The sequence below is a fragment of the Taudactylus pleione genome, unplaced genomic scaffold (genome assembly GCF_031769625.1).
Source record: "Taudactylus pleione unplaced genomic scaffold, aTauple2 ptg000518l, whole genome shotgun sequence".
Lineage (NCBI taxonomy): Eukaryota > Metazoa > Chordata > Amphibia > Anura > Myobatrachidae > Taudactylus > Taudactylus pleione.
The window spans coordinates 11,529,795-11,550,572 of record NW_028284920.1 but is presented as its reverse complement, the minus strand read 5'-3'; the positions used below and the strand labels follow the sequence as shown (position 1 = coordinate 11,550,572).

General features: G+C 38.0%; 1 protein-coding gene across 1 annotated transcript; it reads right to left on the bottom strand.

The window, feature by feature from the left end:
* Window positions 1-3,682: 3,682 nt before the first annotated feature.
* LOC148501497 (olfactory receptor 5B21-like) lies at window positions 3,683-20,611 on the bottom strand. The gene is made up of 3 exons (XM_088450433.1): window positions 20,510-20,611; window positions 12,863-12,929; window positions 3,683-4,629 (listed from the first exon to the last, which is right to left on the bottom strand). The coding sequence occupies exons 1-3, from the start codon at window positions 20,609-20,611 to the stop codon at window positions 3,683-3,685; spliced, it is 1,116 nt and encodes a 371-aa protein (XP_088306559.1).
* Window positions 20,612-20,778: the final 167 nt, after the last annotated feature.

The following is a 20,778-nucleotide window of genomic DNA, read 5'->3' as shown; positions in this document are numbered from 1 at the left end:
CTAATTTAGAGTTGTATGCAATGCTGATGTTTTCTCAAATCAAGAAATTTTTTGACACTGCACATGCATCAAGTTACATTACTGTACTTGCACTCTGCAAGTCTGTATTCACAGTGGGATTGATGGGCAGGGAGCATTTGAGGCAGGCAACGGGGAGTGTTGGACTAAACGCAGGCATGTCCTGACCATTTCAGGGGTGTATCAAATCCTGCATCTGCAAACCTGTACGCACAAAACATGGCTCCGGCATCTCATTACGGCGCCCATTCTGGGTGACCCTAGACTCACTCAAGGAGTCGATGTTTACCAGATCTGCGTCCGATGCTGCATACTGTATGTTTATGCAGTTACGCAGGGCTGCCATCAGAAATTATGGGGCCCGGGGCTGACAAAAAAGGCAGGGCCCCCACCCCTCCCTCAGTCCCATCAACTGTATCCATTGTCGGAAATTGACTACACATCCATCAAAACGGCCTGGCCCGGGTCTGGGAGAAAGGACACAGACACACACACAAAGACACACACACACATACACTTATCTTACCTATCTCGCTCCCTCTTCTGTCTCAGCCTCTATGCTCTGGGCGCCGGCTCCTCCCAATACCCACCCGCCGCAGCTCCTCTCTCTCATTTAGTTGTGCGTCAATGCATCAATAAATAAATACACATATATGATGATCAAAAAGACAACACAATACAAACACAAATATGCACACATATATATAACGTCTAATGTCCCAACAAAAAACATGACTGCACTGGCCTAATATATCAATATTAAATAAATGAATTATTAAACTAGCAAAAATCCCATTCCTAAATCACAATACATCAAAAAATTAATATTTTGTGTAATTATATATAATCTGATAATCAGAATTTCAACATATGAATGAATGATGGGCATCGTTGTATGGTCTCCGGCTGTGTCTTGGTAAGCGATGCGGGACTATTGACCGCTAACCACGTATATCTTCAGCTACCCCGTCAGATACCTCTGGCTGTATCTCTCCTGTTTCACAGAGCCGCCTATATGTGCAGTCAAATGTCCGACTGCTTGTGGCACGAAACCAAATGACTCCCAGCACGTTGGCTTAATTAGAGACAGGAGTCTCTTCCTGCGGCAGTTACCTAAACCGTACTGTGATCTTTTAGGATACGTTATTTAATTCTTTAGACCTCATTGCCATTTAGCTACAATTGGTTTTCCAACGGGAGTCATAAATATCTGCAAGGATTTCACTTGGGATTTCTCAGGACTATTGCGATTTATGTGTTTGGATCTACTTGCCTACATTTGCGATATATGTAACAACTTATGCAATTTACAATTGTTATTATTTTAATAGTGTACTCAATTTGTTGCTGATTTCAATATTTATAATCAGAGCTCGTTTTACATGTTGAGTGTTGATATTTTTATACCTTGTGGACTAGGAATCTGATCAATTCCGGTCCTATATCTCATTATTGTTTTTTATTGTAATATTCATGTGTATATTCTTGATTAAGATTGAATAAATTGGTCAGTGCAGACCTATACACACATGTATGTGTTATCGTCTATGTCCCAACATAGTTATTAGAGCGCAGTGTTCTTTTGTTTTTGGTATTACTAGTGAGGTTGGCAATCACCTCTTTCTCACTGCTGCTTTGTTAACAGATCTTTCTGGCTTATTAGCGCTGGAGAGGTCTTTTTTTGTGTGTTGTAATGTATATGTGACATGTGTATGTATATGTGTGTATATCTATATGCATGTGTATATATATATATATATATATATATATATATATATATACCTGTCCAGAAGAAGGATTTCTTTGGTCTCTGCAGAGCTTGACAAGTAGTACAATATTACAAAGACATGCCTTAGAACAGAGGAAGGGACGGGGAATAAGGTAGAAGGGGTAGGGTCTTGGGAAGGGATATGGGGAGTAGAAAAGCAGACAGATAGGATAGAGGAGAGAGAAGGCAATGAATCAGGGGAAAGAGAAGTGAGAGGGGTCTCCGGAAGGAAGGGGAGGGAGTACTAATGCCATTCGCAGCACAGGTACTGGCAGCTGGTTCTAGAGTAGGAACCGACCACCGCTAACCAGTTCACTGGTGGTGCTTGCTACCCTCCTGACACCCCCCACTCTTCATCACTAGGGGCACAACCCCCCTCCAACTGTGCACCTGGCTCTCTCTGACGTGGTTATTTGCACAGATTGCTGCAGACCAAACTTTATTAAGGATTACTAAATATTAAAGATTGCGGAATACAAACCTGAACATTGGAGTAAGGCTCTATGAATGTATTAGCCTATGGTGGACAGAACAGTTAATTTGCACTGATGCATTTAGTCTGCCAATGTATGTAATTGTATACTTACGATGCTGCGCCATTCATCCACTGAACTGATACATGGTCAGAAAATTCAAAGACATTGTTCCAGAATATCTCATAAATGCTAAATTGGGTTTAGATCTTGTGGCTAAGAAGGCCATGACTTACAGTATGGCTTACATCAGTACCATGCTTATAAAGTCTTGAGAGAGACCACATACAGTAAGCACTATATACAGTATGGAGACAACCTGGAAATCATACCTCCAATTATGAAAGAGATGCTGCAACTTAAGGTAAAGATGATCAGTCAGAAACATTAAGTAGTGACTACATACAAATCATGCCAGAAAAATGTGCCACAAAAAACTATGAAACTATGAGAACCCTTCACAATTGCACACGAGTATTTAGGGCTGCAGAGTTCATTCACTTTATTTTCACCAGTGATCTATATGGGACAGTACAGGATATACCATATTTCCCCACGTATGTGTGCTGAGTGTTCTGTATCTGCCCCTGACCCACTCTCCTTCCTTTTCCTTTCCTTTTCTTCTTATGTCAGTGTCATCCATGAGCCATTGTCATTGATTGCACCGTCTATGCATCAACAATAAATATGGGTTGCAGAGGTCCAGCAGCTATACAGAATAATGTAGCACAGTTTGTCAGGGCACTAGCACAGTGTCTGGCCTTTCCAGAGGCACCAGAAAAGGATGGAGGCCAGACCTCCAAGAAATACTGTATTAACTGTTTGCAGGTTTCTTAAGAGTTTTTGAACATGTGCTCAAGAATGTCTGATAGGCTCCCAATCCTAAACAAGCAAAGTGAAAGAACAGTTTAAGGCAATATATGCAAATAATGAAAAGTATTTCTGATCATTGCAATATGTCCATCAAATCACCAGGGAACATTCGGTTTCACTCATTCTTTATATTATACACGCACACATACAAATAGCATTATGGGTCTTTTTTATATACAGTATATGATATATTTATATTATTTTCTGATTGAACTCACCTACTTTTATATTCTTAATATTATCTTATATAAGTAACACACCTATTGAGGAAGACATTTTAAAATTTAAACTGCCCCATTCAACTTATACAACCCATTTCCACTATACATATTTATTAGCTTAAATAGGGACAAACCTTTAAAGCTACTGTAAACCGTGTTTCTGTAAAAGTTTAACAAACAAGGAGACCACGTCTTAACATATTATTTTAGAGAAAATAATGACACGATAAAGCCATCTTTTTTATATTTTGTGTTTTATGCAAATGATTCTTTAATATGGCACAACAATTTAGGATTGTATTTGATACAGTAGCTGTTTTTTTTTTGTTTCATACTAACTTATTCTTAAATTTTATCAGCGCAACTTTCATTTCTTTGTTTTTTAGACTATAAATAACAGGGTTCAGGACAGGAACCAATATAGCATACAGTAGAGCAATGAACTTGTCTTGTTTTGGGGTATAGCTTGTTGTAGGTCTCATGTACAAACAGATAATAGTCCCATAAAATATAACAACACAGGTTAGGTGAGAGGAACAGGTAGAAAATGCTTTACTTCGACCTTCTGAAGATTTTATTCTGATTATGGTGGATATAATAAATATGTATGACACTAATGTAAGTATAAACACTGATGATAATATTACTGTCCCTTCAATGTAGTTAATCATTTCAACCATATGTGTGTCGCTGCAGGAGATCTTTAGCAGTGGAATAACATCACAGAAGAAATGATCAATGATGTGGGAGGCACAAAAGGACAGTCTAGATATAAGGACAGCATGACCACTAGTGTCTATAAACCCGATAGCCCATGCAGCAGCTGCTAGTACAGCAGTTTGTTTCATACTCATTAGGACAATGTAATGCAGAGGGTGGCAGATAGCCACATAGCGGTCATATGCCATGGCTGCCAGTATGAGCACCTCAGTGCAAGCCATGGCTAAAAATAAATACATCTGATATATACATCCCCAAAATGAGATTGTGTTATTGTTTGTCATGAGCATGTTTAGTAGCTTAGGCAGAATGCTTGAAGTGTAAACAACATCGGTGATGGAAAGATGCAACAAGAACATGTACATAGGCGTATGCAGATGAGAATTCAAACAAATGGCAGTGAAGATGCTACTATTCCCAAGGATGATGATGATGTAGATGAGCAGAAATGTTATGAAAGCTGGATATTGGAGTTCTGGGATATCAGATAAACCTTTAATTAAGAACTTAGTCAGATAAGAGTGAAGCGCTGTATCATTTTGATAGATGACCATTTCTAGGTTGTAAAGAAAAAGCAGTATATTTGAAAATGTTGTACAGTACTTGCATTATTTTGTAATATTTTTGCTGTATCTTCTTTACAAGTGAATATTATATATTTAACTGTGAAATTGATTGAAATAACTCAAATTGCATTTGTGACTTTCTACATGGTGTACATTATATTATTTCAGTCACATCACCCTCTTCAAGATGGCTACCTCAATGGTACTAGGGTTGCCAGACCATCCCTTTAATAAGGAACACATATGCATTACACAGATTCTGTGGCTGATTAAAACCAAGGGAAATAAGAACTTCAAGTCAGCCAGCCACAGATCCTGTGTACTGTAATTCATATGTGTTCCTTATTAAAGGGATGAGGTGGAAACCTTATCTGGTACTGTTGTGGGTAGGATGAACAATGCATAGATCGAATGATTTTGTAAGGATTGTGTATCTTGCATAAGTATTCTTTACAGTATACTTATCTTGTTCAAGCATTGCCTCTTCCAGCCAGTATAGACTATGTTGTATGCCCAAGATGGCTGCCTCAAGTAACCTTCAGGGTAGGATGAATAATTCATGAACTAATGACCCAAAATGGCTGCCTCACACCTGTATTAAGATCACAGTTTCTGTGTTTTCTGCAAATGTAAATCTCTGTATTACGTTAATGATTTCTTTATAGCACCTTGCATTTTCGGGAGAAAAGCACTTTAAATAAAATTATTATTATTATATTATTATTATTATTATTATTATTATTATTATTATTATTATTATTATTATTATTATTATTATTATTATTATTATTATTATCATCATTTTCTTCCTTTGTGGTATTGTTTATCTTGATGAAAATACAGTCATTATTTGATTTGGTAAATGCATTTTACACCTTCTCCTTGATACCTTGGAAAAACAACTTTGTTCCCTGTACCTCAGATACTAAACAAACTAAGTAGATACACTGTACTTACACTTATCACAGGCAGAAGCAATTGATATGCATATATTACTGAGAGTCTGTTACCTTAAAAACTCTAACTTGGCACCGGCCAAAATATTCTCTCACAAGCAATTAATATGGCTACTGACAGCACCAACTCAGCATACAGAGTGGGCACAAATATTTTCTGGACATGATCAGAACCAATTTGCAGATATTACACCGCACAAACATGTGTCTGTACAACTCAGCACCAGCTTCTGTGTACACTACAGCTTAGTTTTATTTACTATATGCGATTTTATTTTGGACACATGATTAACATTCAAAGTTCTCTTTTAGTGCTGAAGAATATAATATTCGTAATTTTATATTTGCAGCAAATTATTGCCAATTTGTAACAGTTATTTTGTCAATATGCCTAAGCATCTGACAGATCTTGCCTGTGAGGCCATCTTGCATGTGAATGCCATACTAGCTTCTAGACTCAATGTATAAATGCAGAGATCAGGAGATAACAGGATAAAGATTTCCAGAAAGGCACCAAGGTCTAGAGTGGCCCATTTGTTGAGATTGCAGGTAATACCCTAAGATCCTTCTGGCAATTATATTTACATACATTTTATTATTTTTATTTTACATATACACTTCTTAAGGAACAGCTATGGTGGGGACAATGTACTGTATGTAGCACCTATTGTTTTGGTAAAAAAATTTTTCTATAACTAGTTTCAGAGGCAATAAGAAACCAGTGAAATCAATTCAGAATGAATAAAATAAGTATCTACTATAGTGGCCAATAGCGGGATCAGGATTGCAGAATCCCGGGATTTGGGCCCAAAATAGCTGGGATTTGAATCCTGGGATTGGAGTGTCACATAAATTCTGCCTGTGCCTGGAGTGGACTGATTGTAGTTGGACCTCGGGAGGAGGAGGGAGCCCTGCTGCTGCCCTGCCACTCAGTCCAGTACTGGTGCTGCCAGACCGCCCAGCCCAGCCCCACACCCGGTGAGTGCCTGCTCTGCTGCCTGGGCACATGACAGTTTTATAGTTTTCCTTTGAGCCTGGGCCATGATGATTATGTTTGTATATTTTATTTTTCATTGACCAACTCAATCCTGGGGATCCCGGCATTGAGCATGTTTCAATCTCAAATCTTGGGATTGAAAAAATGACTCAGGATTGGCCACCCTAGTATCTATACACTTGTCAGATGCTGGAAGGAACTATAAATCTTGTATCAACCTGTAACTTTAGATGAGTACTGGTAATTTTTATTTTCAAAAAGCACTATTTGGAGAATACTTATTTGCCAGTATAAATGATTCTTGATCTAAATCACAAGTATCCTTCCTGGTTTCACCTTAGTCTAGATGATTTACAGTAGCTCATTGAACTGTATTCATATTCCTTTACTATGATGTGTTTTTTCAGTATATGTTTTTCCAACCACCTGTTACATATTTCAAAGTATCTTGTCCCATGTCCTTTTGTGCTGTGTATTTGATTGAAAGTAAAATAATGTGACAATTCTTTATATAAAGATTCTAAAAAACAAATTGATCACTATTCTTTTTTACAAAAGAATATACTTGTTTCTTTTTAAAAGCATTTGGATAATATTTACATAGGAAATACAGTACATGCAGCAGCATTAAATCAGCATGGAACAGCACTGAATCTGTATAACTTTATGTATACAAACAGTCAGAAGATCTGCACATTTGGAAATCGACCTTGGTTAAGAGTTCATCTTTATTAATAGCAATTGCAGAGATTCACAGCAAGAAAGTATATAATGTTTAAAATGAATATGATATTAGCCCAAAACGTTATGTGCTTTTCTACTGCTACATCTATGTAAAATTAACTCAGTTTAATAACTTATTGTAGCTGCAGAGTTGTAGCAAAGTGAGCATACATTTTTCTTAAAAATAAGTGCATGCAAAAATAGCGTATTTATACACCAATACTGTGGTGCTTGAAAGTTTGTGAACCCTTCAGAATTTTCTATATTTCAGCTGAAATTTGGCCTAAAACTACCTCAGATTTTCACACAAGTCCTAAAAGTAGATAAAGAGAACCAAATCAAACAAATGAGACAAAAAATTAGACATGCTCATTTTTTTTGGAGGAAAATGATCCAATATCACATATCTGTGAGTGGCAAAAGTATGTTAACCTTTAGGCTTAGCAAATATTTTGAAGGTGCAATTAGAGTCAGGTATATTAAATATGTGGGATGACAATCAGGTGTGAGTGGACAACCTGTCTTTTTAAAAGAACAGGGATCTATCAAAGTCTGATGTTCACAACACGTTTGTGGAAGTGTATCATACCATGAACTAAGATTTCTGAGGACCTCAGAAGTAGAGTTGTTGATGCTCATAGAGCTGGAAAAAGGTTACAAAACCATATCTAAAGAGTTTGAGTCCACCAATCAACAGTCAGACAGATTGTTTACAAATGGAGGAAATTCCAGACCATTATTACCCTCCCCAGGAGTGGTCGACCAACAAAGATCATGGCAAGAGCAAGGCATTTAATATTACGCAAGGTCACAAAGGAACCCAAGGTGACCGCTAAGCCACTGAAGGCCTTTCTCACATTAGCTAATGTCAATGATCATTAGTCCACCATCAGGGGGACACTGAACAACAATGGTATGCATGGCAGGATTGCAAGAAGAAAGCCACTACTCTCCAAAAAGAACATTGCTGCCCATCTGCAGTTTGCTAAAGATCACCTGGACAAGCAAGAAGACTATTGGAAAAATGTTTTGTGGACAGATGAGTCCAAGATAGAGCTTTTTTTTTTTTTAAATGAGAAGCGTTATGTTTGGAGAAAGGATAACACTGCATTCCAGCATAAAAACCTCATACAGTCTGTGAAACATGGTGGTGATGTCACTATCTTGGTTTCAGCCTGTTTTGCTGCATCTGGCCCAGGACAACTTGTCATCATGGATGGGACAATGAATTCTGAATTATACCAGAATATTCTAAAGGAAAATGTCAGGACATTTGTCCATGAGCTGCATCTCAAGAGAATATGGGTCATACAGCAAGACAATGATCCAAAGCACACAAATCATTTGACCAAAGAATGGTTAAAGAAGAATAAATGTAAAGTTTTGGAATGGCCAAGTCAACCTCCAGACCTTAATCCAATCGAAATGTTGTGGAAGGACCTGAAGCGAGCAGTTCATGGGAGGAAACCCACCAACATAACAGAGTTGAAGCTGTTTTGTATGGAGGAATGGGGTAAAATTCCTCCACACCGATGTTCACAAGTAATCAACAATTACCAGAAACATTTAGAAGCAAGGTGGTCATACCAGATACTGAAAGCAAAGGTTCACCTACTTTTGCCACTCACAGATATGTGATATTAGATTATTTTCCTGAATAAAAAAATGAGCACCTCTAATTTTGTCTCATTTGTTTGATTTGGTTCTCTTTGTCTATTTTTAGTACTTGTGTGAAAATCTGAGGAAGTCTTAGGCCAAATTTAAGCCGAAATACAGAAAATTCTGAAGGGTTCACAAACTTTCAAGCACTACTGTATATAGCATTGTATACATCTTGAGAGGTGTACTCAGTCACATAGGCAGTAGGTGTGCTTAGTTTATGACATGTGATCACATCAGTCTGTATTTGTACCTGTCCTGTAACAGGTGCAAAAGATATAACAATAAATTAGGTACAGTGTGGAAGATGGTGCTACTATCAAAGTCACTTAAAGGTGGATGTAAAAAATGTGATGCTTCAATAGTGTACAAAAATAAATAAAATGTATAATTAACTTAAAAGAAAAATATGGCTCGTGTTTCTTTTTTTGTTGTGTTGTTTGTATCCTCAACAATGTCATTTTAATCAAATACACATGAAAATAAAGAGGATATCACAATGTGTAATCCAGATTTTAAAAGGGTGTTTCCCAAGTATTGATACTGTTGGAATAATAAATATCTGGAGCATACCCCACTCACTATTCAGACAAGGGAAAAGCTCCTATATAGGTGTCTTTGGCAGGGTCTTGCAAATGCTAACCAACTACCTTATGCCTGAAATTTTTTCTTCATATGGGGATTATTATAAATGTTGAGGTGGCATACCTCACTTACACTGATATAGTGTAGTAAAAAGCTCACAAGGGTTTATTTATAGATGATCAAAATAGTGCATACCAGTACTCAAAAAAAGCTTTCAATCCTTTTCCGATGACAAAAAATATTTTATTATATAAAAGTGCACATAAAACAGAATATAATAAAAATGTTTAAACTTTAAAAAAAATAGTGTTGTCTGGGGGGGGTGTCACAGGCTGGATTTGAGTGTGACCTAAAAAGATATGTCCGGGTCCGGTTCCCGAATCTGCTAAAAATGTCAAGACAATAAAAAAATAAAAGTCATACCCTTCTCCAGGGATGCTGAAAAAGATATGCCTCCTATCGGGCATATATGCACACAATTGCTGGTCTGTATGAGCCATATTTGTATGAACACACCGTTACTAACTTCTATGTGAGAACAACCCCTCCTATGTCAGTTCCATATCTCCGTTCATAGGGATTTGCATATGTAAAATGTATGCAAATTTGATATCACACATATGTGTGATTTTACTTTCTGTGCATGCAATTCATGCAAGATACTGTACACTATGCAAATTGGGGTAGTACTCTGCATCAGAGACTTTCTTTTTTGTGTGCGTGTGTGTGCGTGTGTGTGTGTGCGTGTGTGTGCTTGTGTGTGTGTGTTTACTCGTCCAATGGCAACAAATTTTTTAGGCTGGCGCCAAGTAGAAGTGCCTTAATCTGCAGCCTAAGAGTTTTCAGGTCTCCCAAAAGGAAGCAAAGGGCTCGAGTTTATGGCGCCGAAATTCCGAGCGACAGCTTCCCAACAGCCGGGATTTAATCTACATCCCTCTGTAATATGCGTAGTGTCTGAAGAATCTACGACTGTAGATTAGTCTTAGGCAGTTGCAAATGAAATGGACTGCTCACAAAAGACTTGTAACTCCTATTATATAGAAATAAAGCAAAGGAATAAACGGGCTCATATATTTAGTTACTATGCCCTTGATATACAGGGAGTAAACCGACACAAATTGCAAAGAAGGGACCTCAGTATTATCGGTTGTTACTCATTAACATTAAGGGCCCCCAATGCTTCCTCATCAATGTACTCCCTCTTCTTACATGCATTGAGCAGCATTCTGCACTGAGCGGCTCCATCCCTTCCACCTCATTTTGTGGGAAACCTTCAGGAATACATAACATACATGCATGTGTGGTCATAACGTTTTGTGGATGTGGAGGGTGGAAACAGCTAAACATGGCAGGAAAGGCATAACAATGTAAGTCCAGGCCTGGAAGTGGACATTTGGACAATATTTCAGTGTCGGTCAGTGGCATAACATAAATGGAATGGGGTGCGGTCAATGTTACAAATATGACTGAAACCTATTGAATCCTTAATCTGCTATAATTCATATATCTCACTTTATCTGTTTTTTTTATTTTATTTATTATACCTATGTACAGTATATCATAAATTCAACAAGAGTTTTGTCCACATTTTCAAAATTGCCTCTATTGTCTGCAAAAAATTCCCCAGTGATTAATAGTAAATGTTAGAATTTAGGCTAAAGGCCCCCATACACGGAATGATTTGAAAACGTACGACACCTCGTTATGTTTTCAAGTTTCGTGCGATGCATTGCAGCATGCTGTAAATGGTATACGATGCATCTTACAAGATCACATCGGAATCGTCTATGAAAACCCTATTTTTCACACGATTGGTCTTTACGATCAGTCGAAAATGGCCAGATCGTGTGAAAAATCGCCCCGTGTATGGGGGCCTTAGCACTTCCTATTCACACATACAAAAGAAAGCATTAGAAGAGTGGAAAATTGCATACTATGCTCCCCAATGTAAATAATATGACTGTTAGACATTGCTGATAAGTTATTCAGAAGAAAAAAAAATTGAGTATTGGGGCCATTATTCCCTGTAATACACACAATGTACTAATTTCACTTTCACACAGAAAATAGCCAAAAACCCGGCTGTTACCCCGCGTTTAATGCACTGTTTTTTTTGCCGGTCCCACTCTTTACCCCCTTTCACACAGAAAAGCAAATTCCAGAGTCAAGCATTTGGACCTGGTAATTTGCAGATCAACCAGGGTACTTTTTCTGTGAGAAAGGGTCAACCCGTGTCTCATTCCCTGTACTTCGACCCTGGTAAAAACCAGGGTTGTAGTCCTGGTAATTTCAACCCTAGTTGACCCTTTCACACAGAAAAAGAGCCCTGCAATTACCGGGTCCAAATACTTAACTCGGGAGTTTGCTTTTCTGTGTGGAAGGGGTATAATAAACATTGAAGTAATGACATCAGAACTCACCAATAAGTGATGAATGGTCTTGACTTTTGTACAGACATTATATTATATTATATTATATATAATCATATGCAGTTGTAAGATGTCTTATCCAGAAACCTGTTTTTCTGAAAGTTCCACAATCTATTAGTGAAAGTAAGGAAAGGTGGTAAATCTGTGCTGCTGCCTGGTAATAGTGTCATGTATACAAACATGTTCACCAGCTATTTTCTCTTACAAGTAGTGTATTAGGCGGAGCTATGAATATATCTTTTATTTAGGGGAGGAATGCAAAGGACCATGTTGGAAAAGACAGACAAAATGTTTAAATACAATCTAATATAATTCAGACATAGTGCTCTAAGGGGGGAATTCAATTAGTTGCAGGGTTTACCCTTCAGCTATTTGATCATGGTGCCCAATTCAATTCGCTGCGGGAACCCTGTGCGCTAATTACCAGAGGTAGGATTTTGCATTTTAGCATGTGGGGAAACCCATTGATTCCGCACTTTAAGTGGAATCAATGGGTTAGGGTGTATTGACCCCTGGTTTACCATGCGGTAAAAAGGCCAATTACAATAACTGAATAGCTATTTCCCGTGTAGTGTGATTAATTAGCTGTGGGGTATATCCCACGGCTAATAAAACCTTATATGGGGTTAGGTTAATGTTAAAAGCACATTTAATATAAATTGAAACATATCAATGTAACACAATATGATTATATATGTTAAAATGCATACATACAGAAATGGCCATATCATAAAACAGTGTGCACACTGATCAAATATATTATTATTCCTGTGGTCCCAATATCCTGTTTAAATCGCTCTCACCAATAGTCGATATAGTGGTGTGAATATATGAGAGTTCCAGTTTGATCTCCAGTAATTAGAAAAACGTATACGTATTTCCCAGAAGCTCAGGAAGAAGGCCAAGCAGAAGTCAGTTAGCAAGGTGTCCTCGCAAAAATCCTAAGAGAAGGCAGCAGAGGATGTTATTAGGTATTGCTACTTGTATAACTGGAACTTACTCCTGAGGAAGGCTGGGGTCTATTCCACACGGAAACGCATTAAGCTGCATGCTGGATTGTCCTGCATGTATTTTCTGGACCAGTTATACAAGTAGCTGGGACTTCTTCCTAAACTACTGGGTAATACAATTTTTTCTACTAAACCGGAACTCTCATATCATATTCACACCACTATATCGAATATTGGTGAGAGCGAGTTAAACAGGATTTTGGGACCACATGAATAATAATATATTTGATCAGTGTGCACACTGTTTTGTTCAATGACAAATCTCTGCCGGTCTCATAACTACATCCCCTATTGATTATGTGGTCATTTCTATATGTATGCATTTTAACATATATAACCATATTGTGTTACATTAATATGTTTCAATTTATAGTAAATGTGCTTTTAACATTGACCTAGCCGCATATGAGTTGTATTAGATTACAACGAATGAATAACCATTAGCGCTGTTTTTCTTTTTCATATTATTTCTTAGATTGAGGAGTCTAACACCCTCCTCCTAATAGCTGCTAATTTGACAAATGCCACTCTTGTTTTTTATTTGTTTTTTGAATCCCCCCCAAAAAAATATATAAAGGAAATCATTATCTGGAAAGCCCTAATTTCCAACCATTTCAGATAATAGATCCCATACCAGTACATTTTAGAATTGTGAACAAAACATTATTTTCCTGATTTCATATATGCTGATTTATATATACCGAAATACACATGTTACTGTAGGGGAATATCGACATGAACACAGACACTTTTAAATACAAATGTGTGCAAAGCAGGACTCACAATATGTGTGTGACACAGTCATGAAGTCAATAAAGTTAATTTACATACAAAACCAAATTTATTTTAAATAATATAATATTTAGCCTTTTCTGCTGTTAGAGCAGTGGATGCACTATAATTCGCTAGCCCCATAGCAAATTCACCAACCCCATAGCAAAATAACTTTTTTTTGGGGGGGGGGGGAGGGGGAGCAGAAAGACATATCTTCTTACTGCTACTGAGGCCATCACTATGCTCTTCTCAGCATGCACAGGAGCTGGGGAATGTGCAATTGAATCTCATTTGAGATTCACAGTGTCTCCATGCAGTGCCTGCGCCTGTACCCACACAAGAAAGGCACGGCAAAGATCCCTGGAACAACTGGCCACCATCACTAGCCATTCTTAGTACGACTAGTCCGGTACAACATCATCATCATTATATACATTGGTACAAACATTTTACCAACATACAAAAGCTCATTAAATAGAAAAGTTGTAAAATAATAAGTGACACTAGGAGGAGACTCATAACCAGAAATCCACACTTTGCCAGCAACAGAGACCCTATTTGATGCTAATATAGCACAAAGTTTCACTACTGTTTAATGATAGCAGAGAATGGGCTTTAAAGATCAGTCATACACAAACTTGAGTGCAGTAGTCACAGCCTTATGAAGTGATTAAATAGGCTACTTCACCTTCACTGCAAAACCTGCTAATTCATTGGAATACTCTCTACTTCAAAAAAAAAAACTAAACTAAGCTTTTAGATTTCTAACGCTATGTAAAAGATTTATTTAACAATGTATAGAAAAGAGGTGCAAGAAAAATAAATGATCTTGTACCCCTTGCATTGCAACATGGTTTGTTGCAGATACAGTACAAACTTATTTGCTTTCTTTGATTTGCTCTCAACTGAGAATCAGCCCCATAATATGGGCACATACAATATAAAGCAGATCAAACTATTCTTCACAATCCTTAATAACTTTGCATGTCTATTAGTATTGAGGTTTATTTACCATTTGTTTGAAGGATGGAACACTGTGCATGCTATTTAAGTTTCTGCAATTTCTTCCAAGTCTGAGCATTTTCTTAGTGAGGGCTGTCACACATTCATCTTGCCCACAATTTAATTTGCAGCATGTATTGATGATTATTATGAACAAATGTTTTTGTGATCATAATTGCCTATCTAAGATCGTAATTACATTAATACAAGCATCAAAACTAATAATGATGATGACGATGATGATGAAAATCGTGTCACTTATACTTTGAAAAAAAAAATTAATTCAGAAGCAATATACAATTTTTCCTGAAGTCACAGATTACAGAAAAAGTTTTAATTCAAAACAGCTAAATAGATTTTTTAACATTATAAACTGAACTTAAAGGAAGACATTAGTTTTTGTTTCATACCTGTAATTTGCCCTATAATGCCTACCGGCATATGTGCTTAATTTGTGCAGTTCAGATGATCATCAAATGATTTGTAGAAATAATTATCTCCTTTAGGATCATGGAGAGAGGGCCCCCCAATGATACAGTACATTGCATTCAGAATTTATTCTATATGTAGTAGAAGTTTAGTCCCCAAAGGGATTTAAAGACGTACCATTCTGATCTAAGAAGCTCCTGGCAACATAACTAACTTTATAATTAATAGTACTAGTTTTTACCATGTTTGCAAAAGTTGTATGCTGAAACTTATGCAAGGTGACTATTTTACGTTTAATGGTTGTAGCATAACTTTAGCCTAATTTACCAAATAATTTCCAAAGTGCAGTTACTCCTTATGTAAAGTTTATGTTTGCTGTATTATGTGCTCACACAGTAACCAGATGCTAGTGTAAAAAAAAAAAAAATTATCAAAAAGATTGTTGTGAAAATAAAAATATATAACTCCAAAGCTTCATTTTCCAAATGTAAGTGTGTGTGTTCACTCACTGTTTATAAAAAGAAAAACTTAGAAAAAAAGGGGTGGAATTATGCTAATGAAAAAGTGATATCTAATGTGTAAAAAGATAGCAAAATACTAAGGGGTATATTAACTAAATTGAAGGTGTTTACAAGTGGAGATGCTGCCCATAGCAATAAATATACCCCCAGGCATCTTAATGTGGCAGAAATTGTAAAATTATCAAGACACCATAAACAATAAAAAAAATCTGTTTAATATATTATTAGCAAACAATTTAAATAATATAGAATACATACAGTATAATAAAACCATCAAAACAGTGGATACTGGTAAATATATAGTTAATCAGTGAAATCTATATATAGATGTAAATATAAACTACCTCCAAAATCAAATTGGTTCCTCTAATGAACTAATGGGTTAAGTAAAATAAAATAAACAAAGTTCACTAATATAATAAGAATGTTGTGTCTGTCTGTTTGTTCCAAGTTGGCTCAAAAACTACTGAACCGATAGTCATGAAAAATTCTTAATATTGTAATAGAAACTCCTAGGAATAACCTGCACTTTGTTTATCTTGATCCGTCAAGTTTAAGCTTATCAATAACAAAAACAAAATTTACTGACATCACCAATGCAAGCACCAATGTAGTACCATGCCACGTCCAGTAACGGGTCAGGTGGAGAGGTGCTTTGGGTCCGTGTTCACTTGGATTGGATAGACTACATAGCGGTCTGTGCACAGAGCACACAGTGACATTGGTGTGACTGGTTTGCAAAGGCGCTGCCTTGTAAACCAAATAGAAGCCACAGAAACATCACAGCTGAATAGTAATAATACAAAATAGACCAGTTTGGCTGAAGCACTGCACAGATTAGTATGATGTTTAAAAGAGAAGAAATTGTTAATTTATAAAGAAAAGTTGTAAGGTATCCCCCCCAAAAAAGTATAACCAGCCCCAGACCTCAGATAATGGTCGATTAGTCAACAATAAAAAAGTTGGCATTTAGAAAGTTTACACCACAAGGTTGACACATTCTGAATGTCAACATGGTCATTAAGTTGACTATCATTTTGTTGACATGTTAGCAAGGCACTTTGACAGTAAAGCTGCCCACAGATTATTAGATCCATCATCTAGTGAGGGTTATGCCCAAACTGTCAAGCCACCTACAGTAATCCTGTTATTTGGGGTAACCTGGCAACAGTCTAGGAGCTCTTCTGATTGGCCCACAGTCACCTAAATGTGGGCTCTTAGTGGATAGGCTGGCCAGCATGGTAACCTGGCAACTATGAATATCTAAACCGTGATTATCCAGGTGGCTGGGAAATATATCTATGCCCATACAGGGGTAAGTACTACAAATAGGGGACACTGGGTAGATTTATCAAAGCTTGGAGAGAGATAAAGCAGAGCAATAAAGTACCTACCAATCAGCAAACTGTCATTTTTCAAACACAGCCTGTAAAATTACAGTAAGGAGCTGATTGGTTGGTATTTTACCACTATCCACTTAATCTCTCTCAAAGCTTTGATAAATATCTCCCACTGTCTCCTCGGACACTGAGAAGTGATCACGTCACTGTATGGTAAAACATGCATCAGAGCAGTGGTTTCAGCATGTGCACAAACCAGATCACAGAACAGCCTCCCTGGGTAAAAGTTCTGCTCAACATACAGACCAATTGCCACCCCTCTGTGAAGTTTTCATCCAAATCCATCAAGTGTAAGGCCCAGAATAGGCTACCCGGGTCAAAGATCGGCTGAGTGTACACCAACAGGGTGTCTGATCGGAACGTCAACCCCCTAGTATGTCTTCTAGGATCCAATGTTACCACTCTGTGAAGTTTTCCTCGAAGGCCATCCAGTGGCAGGCTCAGAACAGGCTCGCCGGGTCAAAATTCTGCCCAACGTACACCAATGAGAGGTCCTACCAGGAACCTACCCCCCTAAAACCTGGCCAGGATCCAACTGGACCACCCCACATTGGTTTCATTCCAATAGGTGCAGGGGTGTCCAAATGGATAACAGGAAAGACAAACAAACAACAAAACAAACATACCAATGAATATTATATAAAAGATTATTGCATGCAATACTTGCTGGCACATGAATCTGGCCAACATAACATCTATAGTATGCCTGTGAGAACAAACTGACATTGTTACTCAAATACATGCATAAATGAAATTAACAGAGATTTCATGGGATAATGAACACCTCCGACATAAGGAATTATAAAACATTATTAAATTGTAATCAGCGACATCCAGTTTACTCATATTTTTAAGAGGTTATTGAATGGTATCATACAGTTATAAATATTACAAATGAAAGTTATATTTTATGTTCTCAGTTCTCTGCTGCTAAATGTGAGTGCTTCACTACAGAATACTTTCTATTGTATCCATATTAGTAAAACACACTATTCTCGGGAGCACCTTCCTATTAATTTTGGTAAACGTGACCATTTATTTAATAATAGGAAGCAGCGGTACTGTTCTAAATCAGAATTGGATACTCCTGTGTGGACTCTCCTTTTAGAGTATCTAGCTCCTATCAGTAGCACTAGAACAAGATTGTATTACATGGGGGGTGGCCTAATGCACCATTTTGATATGGTCACTTCACCATAATCATTATGTTTAAGAGACTGCTTTTAGGGTGCATATCATTATGTGTCCCATAGGTATAGTTAACATATTGATGATTATAACTGTTAAATATATGGTATGGATTCAACTGCATGATGTATTTAAAGCTTTATCTATCATAAGACATGTGGCTAAACACATTTTCCAGCTACTTGGCCGCATAGCAGAGATCAACTGTATGCCAACTTTGAATCATCATACTCAAAATAAATCTAATTTGACAAAAGTTGTGAACAGGAGATTGGGTCTGATTCAGATTTGGGAATCAAGTAAGATAGAGCAGGTAACTGTGCACCTGGACAAACCATATTGCAATGCAAGGGGTGCAAATACATACATTATTTTTGTATGTAGGGTAAATACTGGCTGCTTTTGCATGTAGCCCACAATGCTGGACAGCTATATTTTTACACTGCAATTTACAGTTCAGTTTGGACACATCCTTCCCAAATCTAAGGTGCCTACACACTACGCGATGTGCTCACGATGCGATGTCTGATTTCCCTTGAACTCACCCCGGTAGCTCCCCGGCAGTCCTGGAGACAATTTGGTGTAAAGAGTGTATAATTTGACCCACAACCTCATGATCTATCATGCATTGTGTCCGATGTCCGAATCGTGAGATCATGCACAACAAATCGTTAGCTTACCAAACACCTCACGATGATCTGCAAGATTTCAACAATATTTAAATAATGGGCGGGCTTAACTAGGGAGTATATAAAGCAGAAGCCATTTTAGGTCTGTGCACTTCTGCTCTGTGACTAGTGAGCCTTGGTGTATACCTGCTGAATGCTGTACATTGCTATTTTACTGTTTTGTTTTGCCTGGCTCAACAAAGTGTGTTTTACCTGCATTCTATCCTGCATTCTGTGCTGATGGATCCCTATCGGTATAGAGTTCTGGCCACCTATGCTGGGGTTAAGGTGTTGAAGGAGAGGGCCCAGCAAAGGAGAAGAGCATGCTGGACCAAAAAGTGGCAGCTGCAGAGGGTTACTTGCTCTCACATGTCCCTGCTGATGGAGATTCAGGAGAACAATCCGGTCAACTACCGCAACTTCCTGCACATGGATAATGGCAACTTCCAGGAGTTGCTGCTTCTGGTGACCCCCTATATCCAGAAGCAGGATATTAAGCTGCGGAGGGCAGTCCCTGCTGAGGAGAGGCTGGTGGCTACCCTGAGGTACCTATCTACAGGAAGGTCACTGGAAGACCTGAAGTTTGGGACCCTCATATCCCCTCAGGCTTTGGCATCATCATCCCGGAGACATGCAAGGCTATTGCAAAGTGCTGCAGTACCAGTTTTGTAAGTTAAGAAAAAACACACTACATATTTATTTCTTCTGAGTTTTAAATGTAGAAAACTACTGTATAAACAATTTAAAACTGTGTAAAATTTTCTGCCAATATGGCTGCGAGTACTAAAACTGTGCTGCGAGTAATAAAACTGTCTTTATGAAAACAGTATAACATTTGGATTCCAAACTTGAAATAAATAATTTTGCCAATTTGTTTTTTAAAGTTTCCTTTATGCATTTATAATGTAAAACTGCATTATCACCAAATTTTATCAGTCCCAATAGCTAGGCTGCTCTATGGTATAAGGTGGGATCTGATGCCAGATTGAATAGGCCAATAAACACATGGCACAAGTACAGATTGTGGCACCGGATTCCAACAGTCTGTCCTTGCACCATGTGTGCATTGACCGTGTCCAATCAGCATCATCACCACCGTATACCATAGAGTAGCTATTGGGAGAGCTAAAATTTGGTGATACTGCAGGCAACAACAACTAAAAAACGTTCGCTGTTGTAAAACCCCGGAATATCCTCCTCTGCTTCTAAAGGGGCACTATATATAGCCTGGCTTGCGGTGGTCGGGTTAGTGGGTGGGGGAGTAGGCTGTGACTGGGATGGAGGCATCACAGGGGTGGTTGGGGCAGGTAGGCAGGGCACAGGGTCATCAGTGAAAGCACCTCCAATGCAAACCACAGGGACTGCATGGGCCAAAGAGGTGAGGGAGAAGTATATGGTCTATTTTAGTGGGCTGGGTGTAATGCATGGCAGGAAGACTATCTGAGATAAATGACAATTAAGTGGACATTTGTGGGACGTTAAAAATTGAGTATTTCTTTGTTATGTGTATGCACTGTGTCTTTACTTACCAAACCTGTCTCGGAAGGTCCACTGTGAACTTCAGCTGCCTCCTCTTCTCCCTCTCGCTCGGCCATAAGGACAAGAGACTGATGCTGTGGTTCATGGTCCATGATAAAGGAAATAAGAGGATAGAACCAATGGGTGGCCCGATACACGTCACCAGCAGACGCTCTTGAAATGTTTTGACTCCTCCACCTTCTTCCGTTCTTTGACAAAGACTGTATGGAGATTTGGGATTTTATTTCTCACCCATTTCCCATACTACAGTATTGACGAC